The sequence below is a fragment of the Juglans microcarpa x Juglans regia genome, chromosome 6S, assembly GCF_004785595.1.
Source record: "Juglans microcarpa x Juglans regia isolate MS1-56 chromosome 6S, Jm3101_v1.0, whole genome shotgun sequence".
NCBI lineage: Eukaryota > Viridiplantae > Streptophyta > Magnoliopsida > Fagales > Juglandaceae > Juglans > Juglans microcarpa x Juglans regia.
Window position 1 is genome coordinate 13646022 of NC_054605.1, and position 21667 is coordinate 13667688.

The window sequence follows — 21667 nt, forward strand, 5'->3', positions numbered from 1 at the left end:
GTAGATAAAATAGTAGAATTTATGTGAAGTCCGGAAGAAGTGGAAAAGAAAATAACATTAAAATATTTTGTAGAACCGACACCAGTTTGCAGGGACATTCCCGTAAAGGAAAAGTGATTTTACACAAAATCCATTAAACACACACATGACGGCAGACATCAGTAAAATGAATTGAAATACAGGGGCAAATTCGGAAGAAATGATGAACGACACCTGCCTGCTTATTGACGTTTATTATATATAAGATATATATATATATATATTGTGGATAATTTTTAGAAAGTGATAAAATTTCATGGTATATTCAAACTAAGCTGATAAAAATATAAATGAAATAAATATTAAATTTACATTTTTTTTTCAAAATTCTAAACTTGAGAGAAAGGATAGAGTCAAAATTCGAATTCAAAACATCTACTCTGGTACCATGTAAAATCATCTATTCTTCCAAAAACATAAATCGATGAGACATGATTGATTTTAATATTTATATTATACCTTGGTACTAAGAAATTTTTATGTGATTTTTAAGTGACATAGACACTATTCTTACTCAAACAGAGGAAAAATATAATGTAGTCAATTAATTACATATAGTTTTTGGTTAGAAGAAAAAAAAAACATATGAAAGGGGTGTCTTTTTCAGTAAAAAAAAAAAAAAAAGTTGAAAAACCACATGAATCATGACATAATTATTTAGGATTAGTTTGGTTACACAAAATCAAACTATTTCATCTAATTTTATATAATCATTATAATTTTTTTAAACTTCTATACAAAATATAATAAATAATTTAATTTTTTTAAATTTTAAAATAAAAATAATATTATAATAATATTTTATTCATTTTTCACAAAACATGTCATTTGAACGAGATAACCAAACAAAGCATTAGTTGCAAAGTGCCTTCTCCAGGTCTGGCCTTATAATTTAGGGCTCACGAAAAAATCATAAAATAATAATAATAAAATAAAAATCGTCATTATTTATGAGTAGGGAGTCCGTCAAAACCTTTGAAGAAGATGTATTCAACTGCGAGTGTGCAAGTAGCACGTCGACAGGGTCATTTGTCTTTATATTTTGATTTGAAAAAGTGGCCGCAGTTGTTGGATTATCCATTACTTTTTGGGAATTTTGAAATTGCTTTGCTGCAAGTTGTAGAGACAAGACAGAGTCTCATTCACGTGCTGATTTTGACAACGTGTACACACTCCTCCTCATCAATAATTGAGTAGCCTTTACCTTACAATTACGAATAAATGTCTCAAGCCGGCAGCTTGGTCAAAACTCAAAAGCCCCAACATCCGCAGGAAATCTTCATAATTTTGAAATCATCAACGTTGAAAAATATATATATATTAATATTAATTAAATAAAAGTCATAACAGAATACCCAGATTCGCGTTGGGGCAGACTCTTTATACCCATTTACGCCACGACATTAATGTTTCTTCAACCGTCATGGCTCATGACTATTTGCTCAGGTCAAACAAAACAACCAAAACAATAACATTTTATTAAAAAACTATATATATATATATATATATATATATATATATCTGGAAAGGTCGACCCATCAGCATGACTTTGACTTGCCCATTTTAGAGCTTTTAGTTACTTGAAGAATATATAGTTATTATTTTTATGAAATGCATTCATAAACAAAAAAAAAAAAAACAAATTTGAGTATTTGTAATAAATTATTTCGGATAAGATTGATAATTTGTGACTATAATTTACTCTTTTGGATTCAAGATGATCATTAAATAACTAGTCGCAATTAAGATTCCGTTTGGATAGCGAGATAAGATGAGATGATTTTATATGAAAGTTGAATAAAATATTTTTAAATATTATTTTTTAATATTATTATTATTTTAAGATTTGAAAAAGTTAAATTGTTTATTATATTTTATGTGAAAATTTTAAAAAATTATAATGATGAGATGAGTTGAATTGAGATGAAATGAAATACTTTTCTTATCTAAACAAGACCTAAATAATAACCACAACTTTGTAATAAATAATAATGGTGGATAAGTATTTTTCTTGTATATAACAACTATATCTCTTATGATTTTATATCATTAATATTAAATCTACTAAAATTCTAGACATATTTTAATTAAAGAGATCACTTTTCAATATCACGATCGATCTAAATCATTCGAAATATACTCCATATATATATATATATATTAAATTGATTATTATTTTATCTAAAATATAAGAAATATTATTTATTTCTTGTACTCTATATTTGATTTAATTAATTAATATATTGGATCTCCAAATTAATTAGGCACTGTAGATCATATCTATTTTGATGTTAAGGGATAGCTATATATCTAATCTGATCGTGTGGAATATTAAAATAAGAGACTTTGAGATTCAAACGGATTTGCTTAAGGACTTGTTTATACGTCTAAAAAAGTCATTGCGGATTTATATATATATTAATATTGGACTTTTGGTGCCTAGCTTGTCGTAATGAAGTGGCAACTCCGGTTTTTTCCATTAATATATATGACTGATTACTTGTACATAATTGTTTACTATATATGGGTCCGATTTGTAATTTAATTTGCATGATCGCAATCTTTGTTCAATTATTATGAAATAATAATAATAAAATAATAATTTGTCCAGTATTAAAGTTTGCAAGTGCTGTTCATTCTATTATTAAAAAAATAGATAAATCTGATATACACATACAAATAATTTATTAATTTTAAAGCGGAGTAATGCTATATAACACTATCATCACACTTTCATCTTATTATACAAGACGTGACATATTTAATTATTATTATATGATAAAGAATTATCTAATAATAATAATAAATATATCGCATTTTATATAATAGAATAAAATAATAGTATAATATATAAAATTTTCATTTAAAGAATACGCAACTTACGCAATTATCATCCCGTGACTGTAAGCTGAATTCGTCGTATAATATTGTATGAAGCTGTAGATAAATAAATCAAGAATCTTAAAGCCGGCCAGAACGGAATCGTTGAAAACAACAAATAATCCTCTGATCACGATGTGCTTATTAATTATCACCACCAAACCCTCCATCATCTCTGCCACAATTAGAGTTCTTGATCAACATCTTAATTAATACTAATTGCCACCATCAACGAATATGGATCGTTGATTGCGAACATGCAAGTTTAATTAATTAGCTAGGGTGCTGCTGCACACATGCATATATGCTTTTTTATTTGTGTTCTCGTTAACAAGCTGTTGGGAGACGGGATTGATGCATGCATCTCTCTCTTAATTTGATAGATGATTTGCACACAAATACCGGAGTAAAAGCCTTCGTTATGGCTGTTGATTCTTACATTATTGAAAGATAAATTCTCATTACCTACGTGGCTAAGCATTTTTTCATTTTTATAAAAATTGAAAAATATATCTAAAATATTCTCTCTTAAGACAAAAGTACCGGAAAATCTTCTATATATATATATATATATATATATATATCCAAATCATGACGGACATCACCTTTTAATTACTTCGGCCTTCTCCATGCTCTTTTGTGAACCTTTTTCTTCCTTCACGTCAAGTCATTTTAAGACGTTGAACAAATCAAAACATACAAAACAAAACAAAAAGGAGAGAAATTCAAACACCCCTGTCCCATTGCCTTTAATTGCATTGACAATGCATGCTGCATGACAGTTATGCCGGACAAGTGGTTTCACGTTGCCTTTCGTGTTGTTGAAAGTTAGGAGACTTTAGACCTACGATAATACTGCGAGTGATCATAGTTAGGTTAAGCTAAAAATTTAGAATATGACTGCATTCGCCAATACGTGACTGCCACGTGTGATTTAAGTTGACCATATTTAAGATGAAAAATAACATTTTCAAATAAGTTTGTACTTTCGATATTTGAGAATTTTAAGAGAGGCTGTTAGCATCAATTAGGTTCTCTCTTGTTTTCGAACTTGTACCAATTAGGAAATTTCCAAAGATCACATGCCTAGCTACTCACGTTTATATATAAATACATCACGTCCTATTATAGATTTATGAGAAATACTTTAGTCACAAACAGATTATACAAAAATAATTTTATAAATTGATGTAATTTAATGTGATTTGTTAGATTGTAAAGTAAATTTAACGGACCATATAAAATTATATCAATTTCTAGATTACTTTTATATAATTTATTTGTTATTTTAGCATTACTCTATATGAATTGGCCTCAGCGCACAATATTTTAGACTTTTGAATAATGGTTTTTAGATTGACATTTTCTCTGTCGATAAGTAAGATGAATGATTGGGATACAACATGGTTCTGTATGGACGTGACAACCAGTTAGCAGCTAACAATGAAAAGGTCGGGGGAGAAAAACTTTGGTGCATTATAATCTCCTCCAAGCCAAGTAAATGGTAGACTTGGTTGTATATAATATGAAATTAAAACCCCAATTAATTGCTGTATATGAGACCCTCTAAATTCATGGGAGCTTTAAATTTATAGTTCTCTCTATAATTATTATAGACAATAATATTAAATATTTAGTAAATATCATATTAATTAATTACCTACAAATTATATTTATCTCTTTTCAAATCTAGATAATGGAAAGGAAAAGAAAATACTCTACCCACAAATAAATAAATGACACAAAAGTAATATTATAAATTGATATGATTTGATGTCGTTCGTTAGATTGTAAAGTTAATTTTATTGTAAAATAGATCTAATAGATTAAATAAAATTATATCAATTTTGAGTCGCATGTTATAACTTTCGAGGACGAGTCTCCATCGTTTTTCTCATTTTATGTCAACATATGTAAATTAATATTGATTATTCGGGACGACGTTTCATGCTTAATATGATTTATCAAGTAAACCTTCTAATTTTCAAACCAAAAAAAGAAGAAAAATTACGAAATATACATTCACAAAACGAACGCACAGAGAGAAGAGGCAGCGGTTGCCATTGGGGAGGATTCAAATGCTGACTCATACGACCATAAGCTGTGGATATCCTAACTGTGGATGTGGAGATAACGGTGATAGTGGCGGAATGTTAAAGACACCCTGAAGTTCACTGTCCCATACCGCCGTCCAACTCGACGGCGTCAACGGTATTTCCCGCAAATAACTCGTGCCCCTGTCCGATGCATCAGTGCACCTCTCCTTCTTCACGACCACCACCTCTTTCTTCTCCTCCTCCTCACGACGTCGTTTTCTCTCTCTGGTAGCGGGGGCTGTCTCGGATTTCCCCGCCTCCAGTGGGAAGTTGAGGATTGCTTTCGAGCCGCGGAGTTTGAAAGCGGCTCGGTCGTATGCCTTGGCCGCTTGTATAGCCGTGTCGAAGGTCCCCAGCCACACGCGCGAGCCGCGCCGGTTAGGGTCTCGGATTTCGGCGGCGTACTTTCCCCACGGCCTCTGTCGCACGCCTCTGTAGTGCCTTCTCGCTTCCGAACTTGCATTTTCCTGAACGGCCAGCGACGGATCCGATTGGCGAGTAGGTTGTCCGAATTGGATCCACTCGGTCGTTCCTTTGCTGGGGAGCGAGATCGTCAGCGAGGGTTTCGGACGATTCATTTGCGGTCTCGATTCGATTTCGAAACAATTGCTATTCGACTGGGAGTATGAGGTCGAAGTTCGGGTATTGGGGGCCGCGACGTCAATTATTTGCGGTTTGGCTTCCAACTGAAAGAAATCATTGCTGGATTGTGAGGTTGCATAGTGGGATTTAGGCGTCGTGAGGTCCAAAATGTGTGGTTTCGCTTCGAATTCGAAGAAATCACTTGGACCTTGGCAGAACGTAAAGTCGAAAGGGTCGTTGGAGCTTAAAAAGTTGGCAAATTCCATGGTAGAGTCGGAACTGGAAGCTTGGGAACATAGAGAGTCGGATTGAGAACGAGATTCAGAACCCAAGACATCAATCTCAAAATTATTAGACAAGGTCCCAACAGGAGAGACCTCGCCAAGCAAGTGAAGCTTGATGAGTTTCAGAGCCGAAGAAACTTCTTCGCATGAGGTCGCCATGGATAAAGCTATATCCGATATATATATATATCTATATATGCGACTTCCAAAAGCACAAGAAGATGTGTGTTGAGACAGATAAAGAAAGAGTTTTTTTTGGAGAGAGGCAAAGAGAACGAGATAAGAGAAGGGTTTGAATTCTGTACTTTGAGGAAGGTTGAGAGTGGAGGAGGAAGTGGCTACTTGAAAGGGTATATATAGAGAGAGGGAGAGGAATTCCGAAAGGTCAAAAAGAAGGAAGAGGACTTGGTTTCACACACCGTTTCACCGCTACAAGAAGGAAGCATCGTCTAGAAAGGAGACTTTTTTTATTTTTTTAGGTTCTGAGGTGCACCACACACTCTTTCCACCGTCGATTTGCTTTTCTTCAAAGTCAATTGTGTTCTCACCAACGGCTCCTGATGATGCAGGTACTACCATTCCCGTTTTTTTTTTTTTTGTTCTGTTCTGTTTTTTATTTGGAGATTTTAACACGTTTTCTTTTGTATAAGGATTAGGTTTTACTTTTTTTTCTCTTGTTTTCATTTGATGTTCGCTCCCTTTCCCAAATGTTTATTGTTCCACGAATTTTGCAATTAAATACCTCTCCCATGTCAGCATAATTAATAAGGAGAAACTGTAAATAAAACAAGAATAATCAGATAATTAAATAATTGATGATATTGGCCAAATATTACAAGATCAAAAAGATTGAAGCGTTAAAAAAATTCACCAATCTCAAAATCGATAAAAAGATTGACGTGAGACTTGTTATACACATGTCAATTTCTTATTGTTCCACACATGTTATCTTCGTTGTAAATACTTATAAAGATTGACGAAAGCATCTAATTACAAGATTAGTAAAACTTTAATTATAATGAATAGTGAAAATTAAAAACTCAAATTAAGTAGAGATGGATAAAACCAAGGACTATGGGACAAAATATGAAAATCCAAACTTTTTTTAACATGATTAATCATTTGGTTACCGGGATCGTTCTAAAATGTGCCAAAAGAATAATAATAATAATAATAATAATAATAATAATAATAGATCGATAAAATCAAGGACAATGGGACAAAAGCAAAGAAGGGCATAAAAGATTTGGTCATGCACGATAATTTTGTTATTAATGGAAGGAACCTTTCCTAATGTCAAAAAGATTCTAGAAACCCACATAATTTCCCACTTCCGGTCCTTTACGTGCAAGCAAGCAAGCATGCGATAGATTCAACGTGGCTAAGATCTCGTTTTCGTTTTTTAGATGAATTGAGATGAAAGTTTAAAGTGAAATAAAATATTATTTTTATTATGAGATTTAAAAAAATTGAATTATTTTGTTTTATTTTGTGTAGGAATTTGAAAAAATTATAATAATTAGATGATTAGTTGATATGAGATGAATTGAGATTATAAATTGTAAAAACAAATGCAAACGAGGCATAAGTTTATTTGCTTTCTTAATTCCTAAGGTTAGTAGGAAACCAAGTTATCATTTTGTTACTATTTTATTTTTATTTTTATTTTTATTTTATGAAGTGTGAACAAGTTTTTCTTCTCGATTTCATCTAATTGATTGATTATCCTCTTTAGAACATTCGCCCGTGTGCGCATACATCGCGAAGTTTGACAATTTATTTCAATTCATCGGTACAATCTGAACCTTATTTTTGAAAACTATAAAGGTATTCTTTGTTTCTATATATTTAATTTAAAGACGTTCAAGACAAGCTACAAAAAACAGTGTACGTACGTAGAAAAGTAGTAACAATTAATATTTTTTTAATACTATTTTTAGGGGTGTTTCTAGATATTATTGGTGAAGAGATCCAAGTTCGAGCTCGAGTTTAATTGAACTATACTTTGAATATATCTACACAACATACATACATATATACATATATATACATATATATATATATACATATATATATATATATATAGACAGGGATAGAATATCAAAATCTACGACCCCATATGCTTGAGTACACGAAAGAAGATGAATTTCTATTGATCATCATGTGTTAAATAATATCATTTTGCGGATATTAATTGTGAATATCAAAATTGATCGAGTTTTGCTCGAAACTCTGAGTTTGATAATTCGTGTTTAATTCAAAATGACTATGTCGAACTTAGAAAACACGTCATTGCTCGACTTGACTTGGCTCGATTATAACAAGAGTATATATAATAAGATACAAACACAAATCACATGCAGTGCAAAAGAAAAAGGACAAAAGAAGATTATATTTAACGTGCCATAGAAAAGAACTAGTAAGGTTTGGTTACTGCCGGATAGATAGAGTGAAGCTTTGATGAAGACAAAAAGGATAATTACCAGAAGGCATGCAATATTATATTTTAAACCCTATTTGACCAGACCCACACGGCCTGATTTTGTGAGGTGAAGTCGATTGAATTTGATAAAACTAAAAATAAATATTTAAGAAAGGAAGAAATTAGGATGGAAGTGGTCAATGGTTGCAGTTGTTAATATTTATTAAGAGCCTTTTGGTCTTCCACTGTCTCAACCGCCCTCGTTTATTTATTTCCCAGAAAATAGTTCTGCAATCTGATCCTGATGAGTCCTTTATTTATTATTATACTATTTTTTTCTTTTTGAAAAATTCTTCCAGCCGGATCAAGTCATCAAGCAGAATCCGCGCGAGAGTTTAACAAGTCTTAAACAGTGATATTTGGCTTAAAACATCTGCTTCAGTAATTGAAAATATTAAAAACATTCTTGGTATATATCGTTATCACTTGATCATCACTCCAGATCAAGAGAATGGTTTAATTTCTGCCAGGTTTATATTTGTTAATTAATATAGAATCGGGCTACTCTGAGTAGCCTGTTTAAATTTACTGCTTTTGGTTTTTGAATTTTTTTTTTAAAATTTTTTTTCACATTTTTTAAATATTTTAAAAAATAAAAAATATTTCAATACATTTAAAATCACTTTCTTAATTATTAAATAAATAAACAAAATTACCAAACAGTCAAATAGAACGATACAATTGAGAGGACAAAGTAGTTTTTTCTATGAATATAACCTCCATGCATGATTGAAATGATCAGTACTATTTCCTGCTTAATTATTGGTTCTAGTTTTTTGGGATTATATATGGGGCTTGATCATTTGATATAATACTTTATACGTACAAACGCAGTGATCATATGCCGATCGAATTTGTGGATTAATATTGATAAGAATGTCTAAAGTTCTCCTCCTGGGATAGTGAACTTTTATCTCATTTGTTTTTATAGATCATGAGTTGAGTTAAGATTAAAATTAAAAAGTTAAATAAAATATTATTAGAATATATTAAAATTTTTATTTTAAAATTTAAAAATATTAAATTATTTATTTTATATTATATAAAAATTTAAAATAATTAAATAAAATGAGATAAATCATAAAACAAACGAGGCTAGTACTGTTTTGAGGCAGACCAGGGAGAATTCGAAAAGTTGAAATCGGGGATTAATTATAAATGCATGCATCATGAAATCGACAATGGCCGTCCTTCAAGATAGAGATGGCATGGTACACGTAGTAGTAGAGATTTCAGGTCCATAGGCATTAATTGTGCTGTATGTTGGAAGATTGACAAATTAAGCAAAGAATTATTAGCAGGTGTAAGATATTTGTCTTTTACTCCCATTTTTTAAGGATAGAGATCAAGACTTTTCTTATGAGAGGAAATAATTATATATATAATTTAAAAGGGAAAGAATTATTAGCAGGTACTGTAAGATATGCATGCATGCATGACTTAATTCTAATTAAGTTTAGTTTTAATTAAAATAATAAGATTGTAATAATCGAAGAGAGTCTTGAGTTTATCTCAAATACTATTTTGTTTGATAAATTCTGTAATTAATCTATTATCATTAATGAGAAATTAAAAAAAATAAAAAATTCTAGCTGTATTTATTTACCCATTAAAGTTAAGATGTTAGCTAGAAATTAGATGTTTGACCAGGTACGTGGCAGGCTAGGGCATAAAGCTGGCTTTTCACTAATGTTTGCAGTAAAATTTACAGCTGCCAGACTAGTTTTTTTTTTTTTTTTTACACGTATACGTCGGGGGGGGTACATGCATGCAAGCAAATTAGCACGTAGATAGATTTTAGAAGAGATTTTCTTGTTTTGCCATAGTAGTTACGTATATACGTACTGATCTGTAAGGCTAGCTAGCTTGTTAATTTCTCCATGTACGTATATAGCTGCATTATGCATTATTGTAATTATAGGAACTATTCTTATATATATAATAAGTACCAATAAGTAGACAGCTCTTGATTTATTATTATTTTTTTACCCCTCCTTTTACATTTATTTTTTTATTGTGTCCCTTGATCTGTGTTTTTTTCATTTTTACCCCTGCTTCTATATTCTTTTCCCTCCATGTCCATTTGTTTATTTTTTTTACCATTTTGCCACTGATTTTATATTGATTTTCCTGATGTCTTTTTCTCCTTTTTACCTTTTAGTGAATTTACGATTTCCTGCCTTTTTTTCCTTTCATTTTCCACATGTTTTTGGAATTTTCTTTCGTTTTTCACGGGTTTCCCACTTTTCCACTGCCTTCACAGTATTCATCTTACAACATTTTGATATTTTTTTACTTTTTTTTTTGGTTTTATCTGCTGCTTCAACCGCATTATTTTTTGCCCAATTTTTATTCTCCCGTTTTCTATCACTTTCTCAATTTATTTTCTCTTCGTCTTTATCACATTCTAGATCCCCCTTCAGCCACTTCTTTTTTCATCATCTTTATCAGATTTTGAATTTCTTTACATTTCTTTACATTCTAGATCTTTCACCGCTTGAACAATTGCTATCAGATTATTTACTTTATTCTTTTACACCGCTTGAACAATTACTATTAGATTGTTTATTTTTTTTTACACCGCTTTCACCGCCTATGCTTCAGTATAAAAGTAATTGTGATGTTTCATTTTTACTGCCATTTGCAATCTGATAAAATCACAAATCTAACTGCTGCCTTTTGAGTTCTAAATTTCGTCGACTCCACTGTTTCATTTGTGAATTTCAGAATATATTAGGTATGTTTCTGTTTGCTTTTATGATAAATTAAATATACTTCTGTTAATAGAATTGTTAGACATTTATAGCTTTGATATTTCCGAATTTATTGTCTCCAATACTTTCTATGCATTCATCAAATAATACATACACATACATGTTAGAAAAAAATTTAGAATGCGAAAAAAGTGCATTTACAGAAAAACAAGTGCATTTACAGAAAAACATACACCTAACAAAAATAATTGTCTACATGCTCTCATGGAATACGGACCTCTCTATGCTTCCATACTTAAACTTAAGTGCGAACCTTGCTAAGCTTCTATGGAATAGTACAAACACATGCATATAAACAAAAAAATCCCATGTGAAAAAAAAAAGAAAAAAAAAACCCAACTGTAATAACAAGTGTACATAGATAAGTCTGAAATATATCTATGTTCTACATGAGTCTGAAAAAACATGGATTTATCTAAACATCTCAGAAATCAGATTTCAGATAATAACAAGTGTAATAAATAAAAGTACACGTTCTGAGATGTTTGAAGAAATGTTTGTTCTACATAGATCTGAAAATTGTGAATTTCTTCAGACATATCAGAATTCATATTTCAGATAATAACAAGTGTGATAATAAATAACACATCCACAGATTTACAAGACCAACAAAAAAATCATAACTTTAAAAAGTGTACATGTTGTACATAATTTCAATATGTCACAAAAAATTAAATGTCCACATGTCACAAAGAAATAATATTGACATCTCGGACCTTAAACATATTAGAATTTATATTTGAGATAATAACAAATGTAATAAATTTATCTACACAGAAAAAAAAACAACAAAAAAGAACCACATCTATTCTTTTATCTACAGATTTACAATACAAGAAAAAACAAATAAAATAAAGGTCAAACACAGATAAAAATATATACATTAATTGAGATGCAAAAAAAAAAAAAAAAAAAAGAGTGAAATTTGAACATACTTTCAAAGATATGAAAATCTGTTCAAATCTATGGGAAAAAAAAGAAGAAGAAACAGCAAATAAAACAAAGGGAAAACAAGAGTCATATCTGAACACGATCTCTTCAGATATATGAAAATGTGTTCAGAAATAAACCCACTTTAGAAAAAAACACAAATAAAAAAATATATATATTAATCGAGATGCAAAAAAAAAAAAAAAAAGGTGAAATTTGAACATACTTTCAAAGATATGAAAATTTGTTCATATCTATGGGAAAAAAATAGAAGAAGAAACAACAAATAAAACAATGAGAAAACAAGAATCATATCTGAACACGATCTCTTCAGATATATGAAAATGTGTTTAGAAATAAACCCACTTTAGAAAAAATATACATTGGCTCAGATCTGTGGGAAACGATTAACATCTGTTCATTTACCTACAGATGCAAGATGTAGGAAAAAAAAAAAACATGAACGAACAGGAAAAATGAAAGCCAACAAAAATTAACAAATGAACAAAATATATATATATATATATATATATATATTTATGAAGATATGTTCAAAAATAAACTCACTTTCGAAAAATTATATATCAACTCAAATCTGTAGGAAATGAAAAATATCTATTCATTTACTTACAAATGCATGATGGAAGAAAAAAAAAAAATTAGAAAAATATGAAAGAACAGAGAAAACAAAAGCAAAAAATAATTATAGAGAACGGAAAAAGTAAAAAAAAAAAAAAAAAAAAGAGAACACCATAAGATATGAACACGATCTCTTGAAATATATAAATATCTGTCCAGATCTATACAGGAAAAAAAACTCAACTTCAAAAATAAACAAAGATTACTCAACTTCAAAAATAAACAAAGATTGACTTGGATCTGTAGGAACAAAGAAATTAACAACAACAAAAAATATGAGAAAAAGTTGAAGGTTGGCTCGGATCTGAAGATCTGTAGATGTACGGAGAAAAAAAATTAAAAAAAATAACAGCAATTGTATCTAAACAGGATGTCTTCAGATATATAAAGTTTTGTTCAGATTTATAGAGATAAAAAAATTTAGACGAGGCAACTTAAAAAAAAAAAAAAAACTGTACTCACATCTGTATGTAGAAAATAGAAAGAAAACAAAACAAAAAATTAACGAAATAAGAACATGTTAAAAAATCTCCAATAAAGAAACCAAAACATTAAAAAAAGAAAAAGAAAAAGAAAGAAGAATTTTATGTAATAGAGATATAAAGAGAGAGAGAGAGAGAGAGAGAGAGAGAGGGGGAGAAAAAGATAATAAAAATAGCCTCTATAGCTGTGCGGATAGACTTATATTTCGAGGAGTGGAAGGGAGGATCTCCAGTTCTTGGGATAGCGAGCGACGGTTAGAGATGTCGAGAGAGGAGAAGGCGTAAAAGACGTGACGATGAAGAAGAGTGGGAAAAAAAAGTTTTTGAGAGAGGGATGAGAAGCCGTCGAGATAGAGATGTGAAATGAAGAGGGAATTCAGTAGTGTCTACAGATTTGAAACAGAAATGTCTATAGATTTTCTTGCAACAAACATGCAATTTAGCAATTGTTAGAAGAATGATTTTGCAAAGTATTGCTTCCACACTTGAATCTATGGAAAAAAATATAAATATGTATTATTTTGTTCCCACTGATTCATTTTACGATGGCTAAGAATTTGTCAATAGAAAAATTGATAACGAGCGTACTGTCACAATTTTAGAAGAAGACATACTTGCATCAAATTCCTTAAATTCTGAACAAAAAAATGCATACAACTTGATACTGCAGACCTTACTGTCAAATGAATCTGATGCATTTTTCATTGGTGGTCTTGCTGGTACTTGTAAAATTTTTCTGTACAAAGCACTTCTAGCTACAGTCAGATCAAAAAATCTAATAGCACTTGCAACTGCATCATCTGGTGTTACTGCATCAATCTTACCTGAAGGACAAACAGTACACTCAAGATTTCAGATTCCATTAAATGTAGATAAAGATAGCATTTGTAATGTCATCAAACAATAAAGTTTTGCTAAATTATTACATCTTGCAAGGTTGATTATATGGGATGAAGCACCTATGTCTATAAAATATTCCATAGAAGTACTAGATAAAATGTTACGAGACATAAACGATATAGATCTCCATTTTGGTGGCAAAGTTATTATTTTTTATAATGTATAGCTATAAGAAATACATGTGTAATTGTAAATGTATTTATAAAATTTTTTATCTTGTAATTATGAGGTAGCTCTTGCTTTATATTTTTTTCCATTTTTTTTTCTACCTTTATATTTGTTTTCCCTCTATGCCTATATTACCATTTTGTTCTTGGTTTTGCATTTGTTTTTTTTCCCTATCCTTGTTTTGTATTTATTTGTTCTGGAGTTAAAAATTTTTAATTCCTACGATATAATTATAGATATTCTGCAGATAATATATGTGATTATTTTTATGATTAATAAGAAGATCTTAAAATATAGACAAAACTATTATATTTCATAATTATATATATTAATCTATTTTTTATTATTACATATTTTTACATTTCATAAGTCTTATTTTTAAAAATATTTTTTATATCTTTGCAACTGGGCACACGTGCAATGCACGTGTTTGCCCTTTACTAGTGTGTATATATATATATATATATATATATATATATGTCACTAAATTTAACACCGACAACCTTAATAATTAACTTAGGAATTTAAGAGGCGGATATTGTTATATCCTTTATCCATGCATTTAAAGTAAAATTGACATTTCTATATATGCAGGATACCATATTGTTTTTTAAAAACTTTATTACTTCAATAAATAAAAAAATAATTAAGCCGATTGGAGTTTTAGTTAATATATATATATATATATATATATGTATATATATGAAAGGCACTAAAATATATATAAGAATAAATACAGATGATGAGTAATGGGAATGGCCAAATGATGATAATTGGAGATGAAAAGGTCAACAAAAAAAACCACTTTTTATGCCAACGAGGTTTTGCCACCACTCCAGAAACACCTGGTGGAGGCCCTTTTCATGACATTCTTTGCTTCATTCATTCCTCCAACCTCCATTAATGGGCCGGGTTTTGGGGCCCAATATTCCTCAACCACAGGCCCAATTGCCAGATGATGTTCTCCATCAACATTAATTCATTTTTTCTTTTATATATATATATATAATGATAATTTTCTCGATCAGTATATGCAATTCGTATTTTTTTTTTTAATGGTACCAAACATAGTTAAATTTTTTTAATTATATACTTCAGTTGTCATCATTAACAAGTTTGAAACCAGATGTTTCAAACCGCAAGCTGGTTCTTGATTTGATGATGCAGAATTGCAGATATTCAATTGCGTGCTCTTTTAAACTAAATAAAGTAAAGGCCACCACTTGCCTCCTTTTTCATATGCTTTATTGCATTTTTGTAGAATAATTATTTCCCAACTACTAACTAAGTCCTGGTTTGGATCTCATCTCATCTCATCTCATTATTATAATTTTTTATAATTTTAAAATAATAATAATATTAAAAATTAATATTATAATAATATTTTATTTAATTGATCTAAAATTATTTCATTTTACTATCCAAACGAGTCTTAAATTACTGCCTTCTAATATTAATTAAATCTTAATGAACTAGATATGTAATACGGTCCATAATCTTGATTATTTTTTGCAAGTGTGTTGTTGTGAGGCTCACAATTATTATATATATAAAAAATACCAACTTGATTGAATTATAAATAAATTCATATAAAAAAATGGTTTATTCAAAGGTGCAGCCAAGATATTTGATTGGAATTGCATTCAATATCAAACATCCAATAAAAATATTATATTTCGAAAACGACAAAAAAAATTAGCCAAGAGGGTCGGTCCCATGTAGCATCCAACACGTGGGAATTCGGTTTCTTTTGAATTTGTTTTGTCGTTTAGTAAAGACGACAGGGAGGGAGGGAGGGACGAGGGAGTGACTCTGACTCAAACATTGCGGTGCTTGCGCACGTGCTGGTGGTGGTTCGCACGTACGTATTAACGTAGCAGCAAGATCATTTTTCGGAGGAGAATAGTCCACGGTCAAAGTCGAACACGCACGACCAAAGATGGTCGTCGGTCAAGTTCAAAGGTTTTCCGATTTACTGACGTGTCATCGTGTTCCTCGTTGGATGTGCCATGTCATCGGACCATCGGATGGTGCCGGTCAAAGAAAATAACACTGTGAACCAGTTGTCATGGGAATTATCCAAAGTTGCTGTTCTTATCGGGCCGAAAGGATTTCTTCCGGTTCATTGAACACGTGACAATTGCATTAAATTACAGTAGGTTTGTGACTTTTGTGTTTATTTATATTTTAGTTAAAGACTCAACCGGCCCATTGGTCTACAACGGAGAATAAAATATATATTTAAAGTATGATAATTAAAAATTATATTTAAAAATCTTTTTAATGTCTAATTTGCTTTTATTTTTTTTTTAGACAATCGACTTTTCCTTTTTGTCTTGTCCCATTCTTTCATTTTCCCACTTGCATTATGATGATAACCATTCGATGGATTGGGTCCGAAATATTTGAACCTACTATTTTTATCCTCTTCACGTTATTTTTACATAATATTTCTAAGAGTAATGTTACATATAATTATAGAATGAATAAATATTATGTAGTCATTTTAAAAAAAAAAGTAGAATTCACTATTAAAAAATTAATTTTTCTTTTTATGTGAGTTTCGTATTTATTCATTTTTTTTAAAGTGATTGTGCGATATTTACATACTCACGACTGTAACTATCATTTTTCTATTACTAAATACGAAAAATATTATAGTCAAAATGAATAAACAAACAAAATACTATAATTTGTTACAAAGACGTTAACAAACAAAGAAGATGAGCAAAGCAGTGACAAAGACAGGACACAGCCATAACAGAATAATAATAATAATATATAAAGATCTAAATATTTTAAGTATAGGCCTTAAAAGACTCGTTTTTTTTTTTTTTAATTGAGAAAAATGTGCAAAACTTAATATACAATCATATGATGTATAACATAACTCAAGAGTTGAATTTGATGACACAAAGAGATAAGGCAGGCGAACAAAGTCGATACAAAAGATGACAAAAGGCGTGACTCATCCTTCCTGTATGAGTGCGCAAAGTGGAGCCCATGGCCATGACTCATCCTTCTCCCAGAGCATCCCCACGTTTCGCATTGCCCTCTTCACTTTTGTTTTTTTCAGACACCAACCTTATATTAATTATAATTATATATATATAAATATATTATTTGCAATTTATGCGGCCAGGGCCAATGTATCCGCCATTCCGCGGTCTGCAAATCCACGTCCTTTCCCTTTCAATCCTGACCTCGACTGCGGCTGCCAAGTCCTCGCCACCATTATCCTTTCTTTTAATTTTTTTTTCCTCAATATTGCAACTCCATATAATTTAAGAAAATATACTAATGACGAAAGAATTCTATAAAAATAATTTTATAAATTAATTTGATATGATGTTATTTGTTAGATTAAAAAATTATTTTTATTATAAAATAAATTTAATAAATTAGATAAAATTACGTCAATTTATAAAATTATTTTATATAATTTATTTATTGATATAGTAGACTAACAGTACTCTATAATTTATAAGAGTAATACTATTATGACTCTTAATTTAAACTATTTATTTTTTCTTTTTGATGTGGCATGACAATGTAATGCTTTGTGGCTTATTAAAAAAAAAAAATACAAATATAAAAAAGTAGAAGGAATATAGGATTTTAATCCAACTACTTGTAAGTGCTTATGTAGGTAGATTTTTTATTGACATTGAAATGGATATATTGCTAGATATTGGTTAGTGAATAAGAAATTTAGATAAAATTTTAAATAAGTTTAATCTCAACTTTTGGTTATTAATATTAAATGACCTTTAAAAATATGATTTTTTAATATTAATTTAATTATAATATAATTATTATTAATATTAAATTAGTATAATTATTAAATATGATACAAATAAATTAAATAAATAAATTATTAATTTAATAATATTTTATTAATATATAGAAAGTAAATAATTAACTCAATATAAAAATTAAATTTAAATAAAATAGATAAATATATAAAAATTATATATTATTGACTAAATTTTAAAAATACATTCAATCCAAGCTAATGAACGTAGACATAATTATTGACGTGTAGTGTTATGAGAAGCAACATTGTTGGGTCTGTAAGACCGATGACGTCATGGGGATTTCTCTACCTAGAAAAGAAAAAGAAAAACCCCACGAAGCACAATTAAATCACGTGTTAAATACATCTCCATCCCCATCCCCATCCCCATCCCCATCCCCAATCCCACTTGCTTTACTCTGAACCTTCTTAGAAATTCCGAACAGCACATAGTGTACACGTCCCAAGTCCAGCAGGTTCATGAACCTCTTCTCCCTATATATACCTCTCCCCCCATACTTTCCCAGAGATTCAAACAATTGATTCTTAAACATCCACATCCAGTTTCAAAATTCCACACAATATGAACGCACACAATATACCTGTTGATTCCGATTTTGCCATTCTTGACTCCATTACCCGCCATTTGCTTGGTGAATCTGCCGCTTACCCCATGTTCGGTCGGAGCTCCAGTTTCGGTTGCTTGTATCCTTGCCTTACCGATACCTGGGGCGATTTGCCGTTGAAGGAGAATGATTCAGACGATATGCTGCTCTATTGCGTGCTCCGCGATGCTGTCAGTGACGGGTGGGTTCCTTCGCTCGAGTCCGTGCTCGCTCCCGGATCCACGGACTCGAGCGATTTCGGTTTTCCAGCTGCCGTACCTGTAAAATCCGAGCCCGAGAGTTTACCCGCTGTGGTGAATAGATTACCGGAATGTGTGGCTACTGTGCCTACCCCTGCGGTGGTTCCGGCGAAGGGGAAGCACTATAGGGGTGTAAGGCAAAGACCTTGGGGGAAGTTCGCGGCCGAGATTAGGGATCCTGCGAAGAACGGCGCAAGGGTATGGCTTGGGACGTTCGAGACGGCGGAGGATGCCGCGCTGGCTTACGATCGGGCCGCGTACCGGATGCGAGGGTCCAGAGCCTTGCTCAACTTCCCGCTTAGAGTGAACTCAGGCGAACCCGACCCGGTGAGAGTGACGTCGAAGCGATCGTCCCCGGAGCCCTCTTCCCCCTCGACGTCGTCTTCGGTAGAGAGCGAGTCGACAAAGCGTCGGAAGAAGACCGACAGCTCGTCGGTTAAGGCGGCAGTTCCGACACAGCCACAAACAGCCGGATTGAAGAGGATAGTGGAGGGTTTGCAAGTGGGTGGCCATCAAGTGGTGCCGTGTACACGTGGCGATCAAATACTGGTCAGTTAATGCTGACAGACAGTGGAGGAAGCACTTTGTGAATTATTGAGGGACATTTGTAATTATTATATGCGAGAGATATCATATAATCTCAATAGGACGCCTAATCGTAATCTTGGGATCTGTTTGGTGGGGGGAATAGAAAATTTTGTAACGAAGGAAAAAGAAAAGGAAAAGGAAAAGGAAAAGGAAAGAAAAACACAATCTAATGTACAAGACGAAAATGAAAAAAAAAAAAAAGGGGCTGTTTGGGTTTTGTAAATACAGGATTGTTTGTTTTTTTTCGGTTAACTTTCCCCAGAAATGGAAAATTTGTTTTTTTCTTTGGCAATGCTTGTGCTGGTTCTTTCACTTCCTCTAATGCTTACCTTTTGCATACCACAGTTTAGCATTTTGACAAAAAGTTGTTTAATTATTTGGGGATTGTGATTGTTGTCAATATGCACACACCAATATTCAAGTCCCAGTAATTTCAAATCTAGTATGGCATATGTTGATTTAGACCATTCATGCAACGTGTCATAACAGATTTAACAAATTTTAAATAATTATATTATTATTTAAGTACTTAACATAATAATTCAATTAAAACGCGTGACAATTTAATGTGAACCAAGATGATAAATCTAGACTAAATATTAATATTACTGATTTTTATAATTTATATAATAAGGAGAGGTTTAGATCCAAAAATGAGGAACCTAAATAAGATATAAATGAAATCTGTTTTTATTGTAATAACCTAATTCTAGACATGAAAGGAGACAAAAAGTAAAAGCCAAAATGAGAGGAGAACATGACTAGCGTTATTATTACCCCCTTTTAATTGATGAATGAAAGATGAGTAGGTGTCGGTGAAATCTCTCTCCTTTTTTCATTGATTACTACATTGAATTTGTGACCATCATTAGAAGCGAAGGAAGGAATCCAAAAGAATGGAATAGACGTGTTTTAATCATTAAAATCCCGAAAATATTTACTCACAACGTATTATACAATATTTTACACAACAATATTTTAAATAAAAGATATTTTTATAAAATATTTTATAATAATAATATTATTATAAAAATATTCTCATTTTATAACATTATTATACAATATACTGTGCGCGTATCATTATTCTTAAAATCCACCACCACCTTTGAAACTTTATACACGCTTCAGCCTATCAAAACTAACTAATTTTCCCGGATAAAGTCATATTTGTTGACAAACATGTAGCTCAGGCAACTTGGTACCGTTTCTGACATCTATTGGTTGCCTTAAAAAGAATGGAAAAAAAAAAAAAATTTGATAAGTTGACGTAATTTGATTTGTAATATAAAATAAATTTAAATAAAATAGATTTAATATACCAACATCGCTGTGTATATTAATTTTTATAAAATCTCTTTATAAACCTAACACCTCTCTTAACAATCTCTGTTAATTTCAAAAAATAAAGAAAGAATATGTTTCTAATTTAGAAACTAACTTTTTAAGGGCAAATTTCTTGCTTTCATGTGACCCACAAAGTTCATTACAAACATTTTTTTTATTTATTTTTTTAATTTTTGAAGAATCATTACATACAAATTTTTTTTTTTTTTTTTAGGACATTACGTACATTTCTTGTTGGTCGTGAAAACATCTTCGAATAAACATCTGGGTCACGTTCAAACTTTGAACACAATGCACGTGGGAAGTGGGAAACCCGAGGAGTCAATGCCCTTGCACGGTCTAAAAAGCAAACTTATCCACACCTTTGACTTCCCAATTTTGATTCGACTTATCCCAGGCTTAAGTTTGACATTTTTACTGGATTTCAACGAGAAATAAATTTTTTTAAATAGATTTCAAATAAATATTGCATCATACGCCCTCATACCAGTCATACAACGGCTCCAATTTTTACGAGAAGTGGACTTATTATATTAAGAAAATGCTAATATGCCCCAACTTTACCTACTCATTTTGAGTCTTTGACCACTATTTAAATTTTTTATAAATTTTTTTATACTTAATAATTAAGAAAATGACTTTTAATATATTGATGTATTTTTTATATTTTTTAAAAATATTTAAAGATATTTAAAAAATGTGAAAAGGAAAAGAACAAAAAAAATAAAATATAGATTTTGTACTAGTGGGCACACCTAGTAGTCAAAGTTAGACGGTCCACTAGCATCACTTATTATATTATTAGGTTCATCACATTT

General features: G+C 30.9%; 2 protein-coding genes and 1 long non-coding RNA gene across 3 annotated transcripts; 2 read left to right on the forward strand and 1 right to left on the reverse strand.

The window, feature by feature from the left end:
- Positions 1–6: 6 nt before the first annotated feature.
- On the forward strand, positions 7–21548 carry LOC121236950. Its single transcript, XR_005934850.1, has 4 exons — positions 7–264; positions 382–391; positions 2667–2670; positions 21536–21548. It is a non-coding gene; the product is annotated as an uncharacterized LOC121236950 (long non-coding RNA).
- On the reverse strand, positions 4863–6273 carry LOC121236945 (ethylene-responsive transcription factor 5-like). Its single transcript, XM_041133470.1, has one exon. It carries the CDS (start codon positions 6038–6040, stop codon positions 5006–5008), a length of 1035 nt encoding a protein of 344 aa, XP_040989404.1. The 5' UTR covers positions 6041–6273; the 3' UTR covers positions 4863–5005.
- LOC121236946 (ethylene-responsive transcription factor 2-like) lies at positions 18402–19630 on the forward strand. The gene has a single exon (XM_041133472.1). The coding sequence runs from the start codon at positions 18636–18638 to the stop codon at positions 19473–19475; it is 840 nt and encodes a 279-aa protein (XP_040989406.1). The 5' UTR covers positions 18402–18635; the 3' UTR covers positions 19476–19630.
- Positions 21549–21667: the final 119 nt, after the last annotated feature.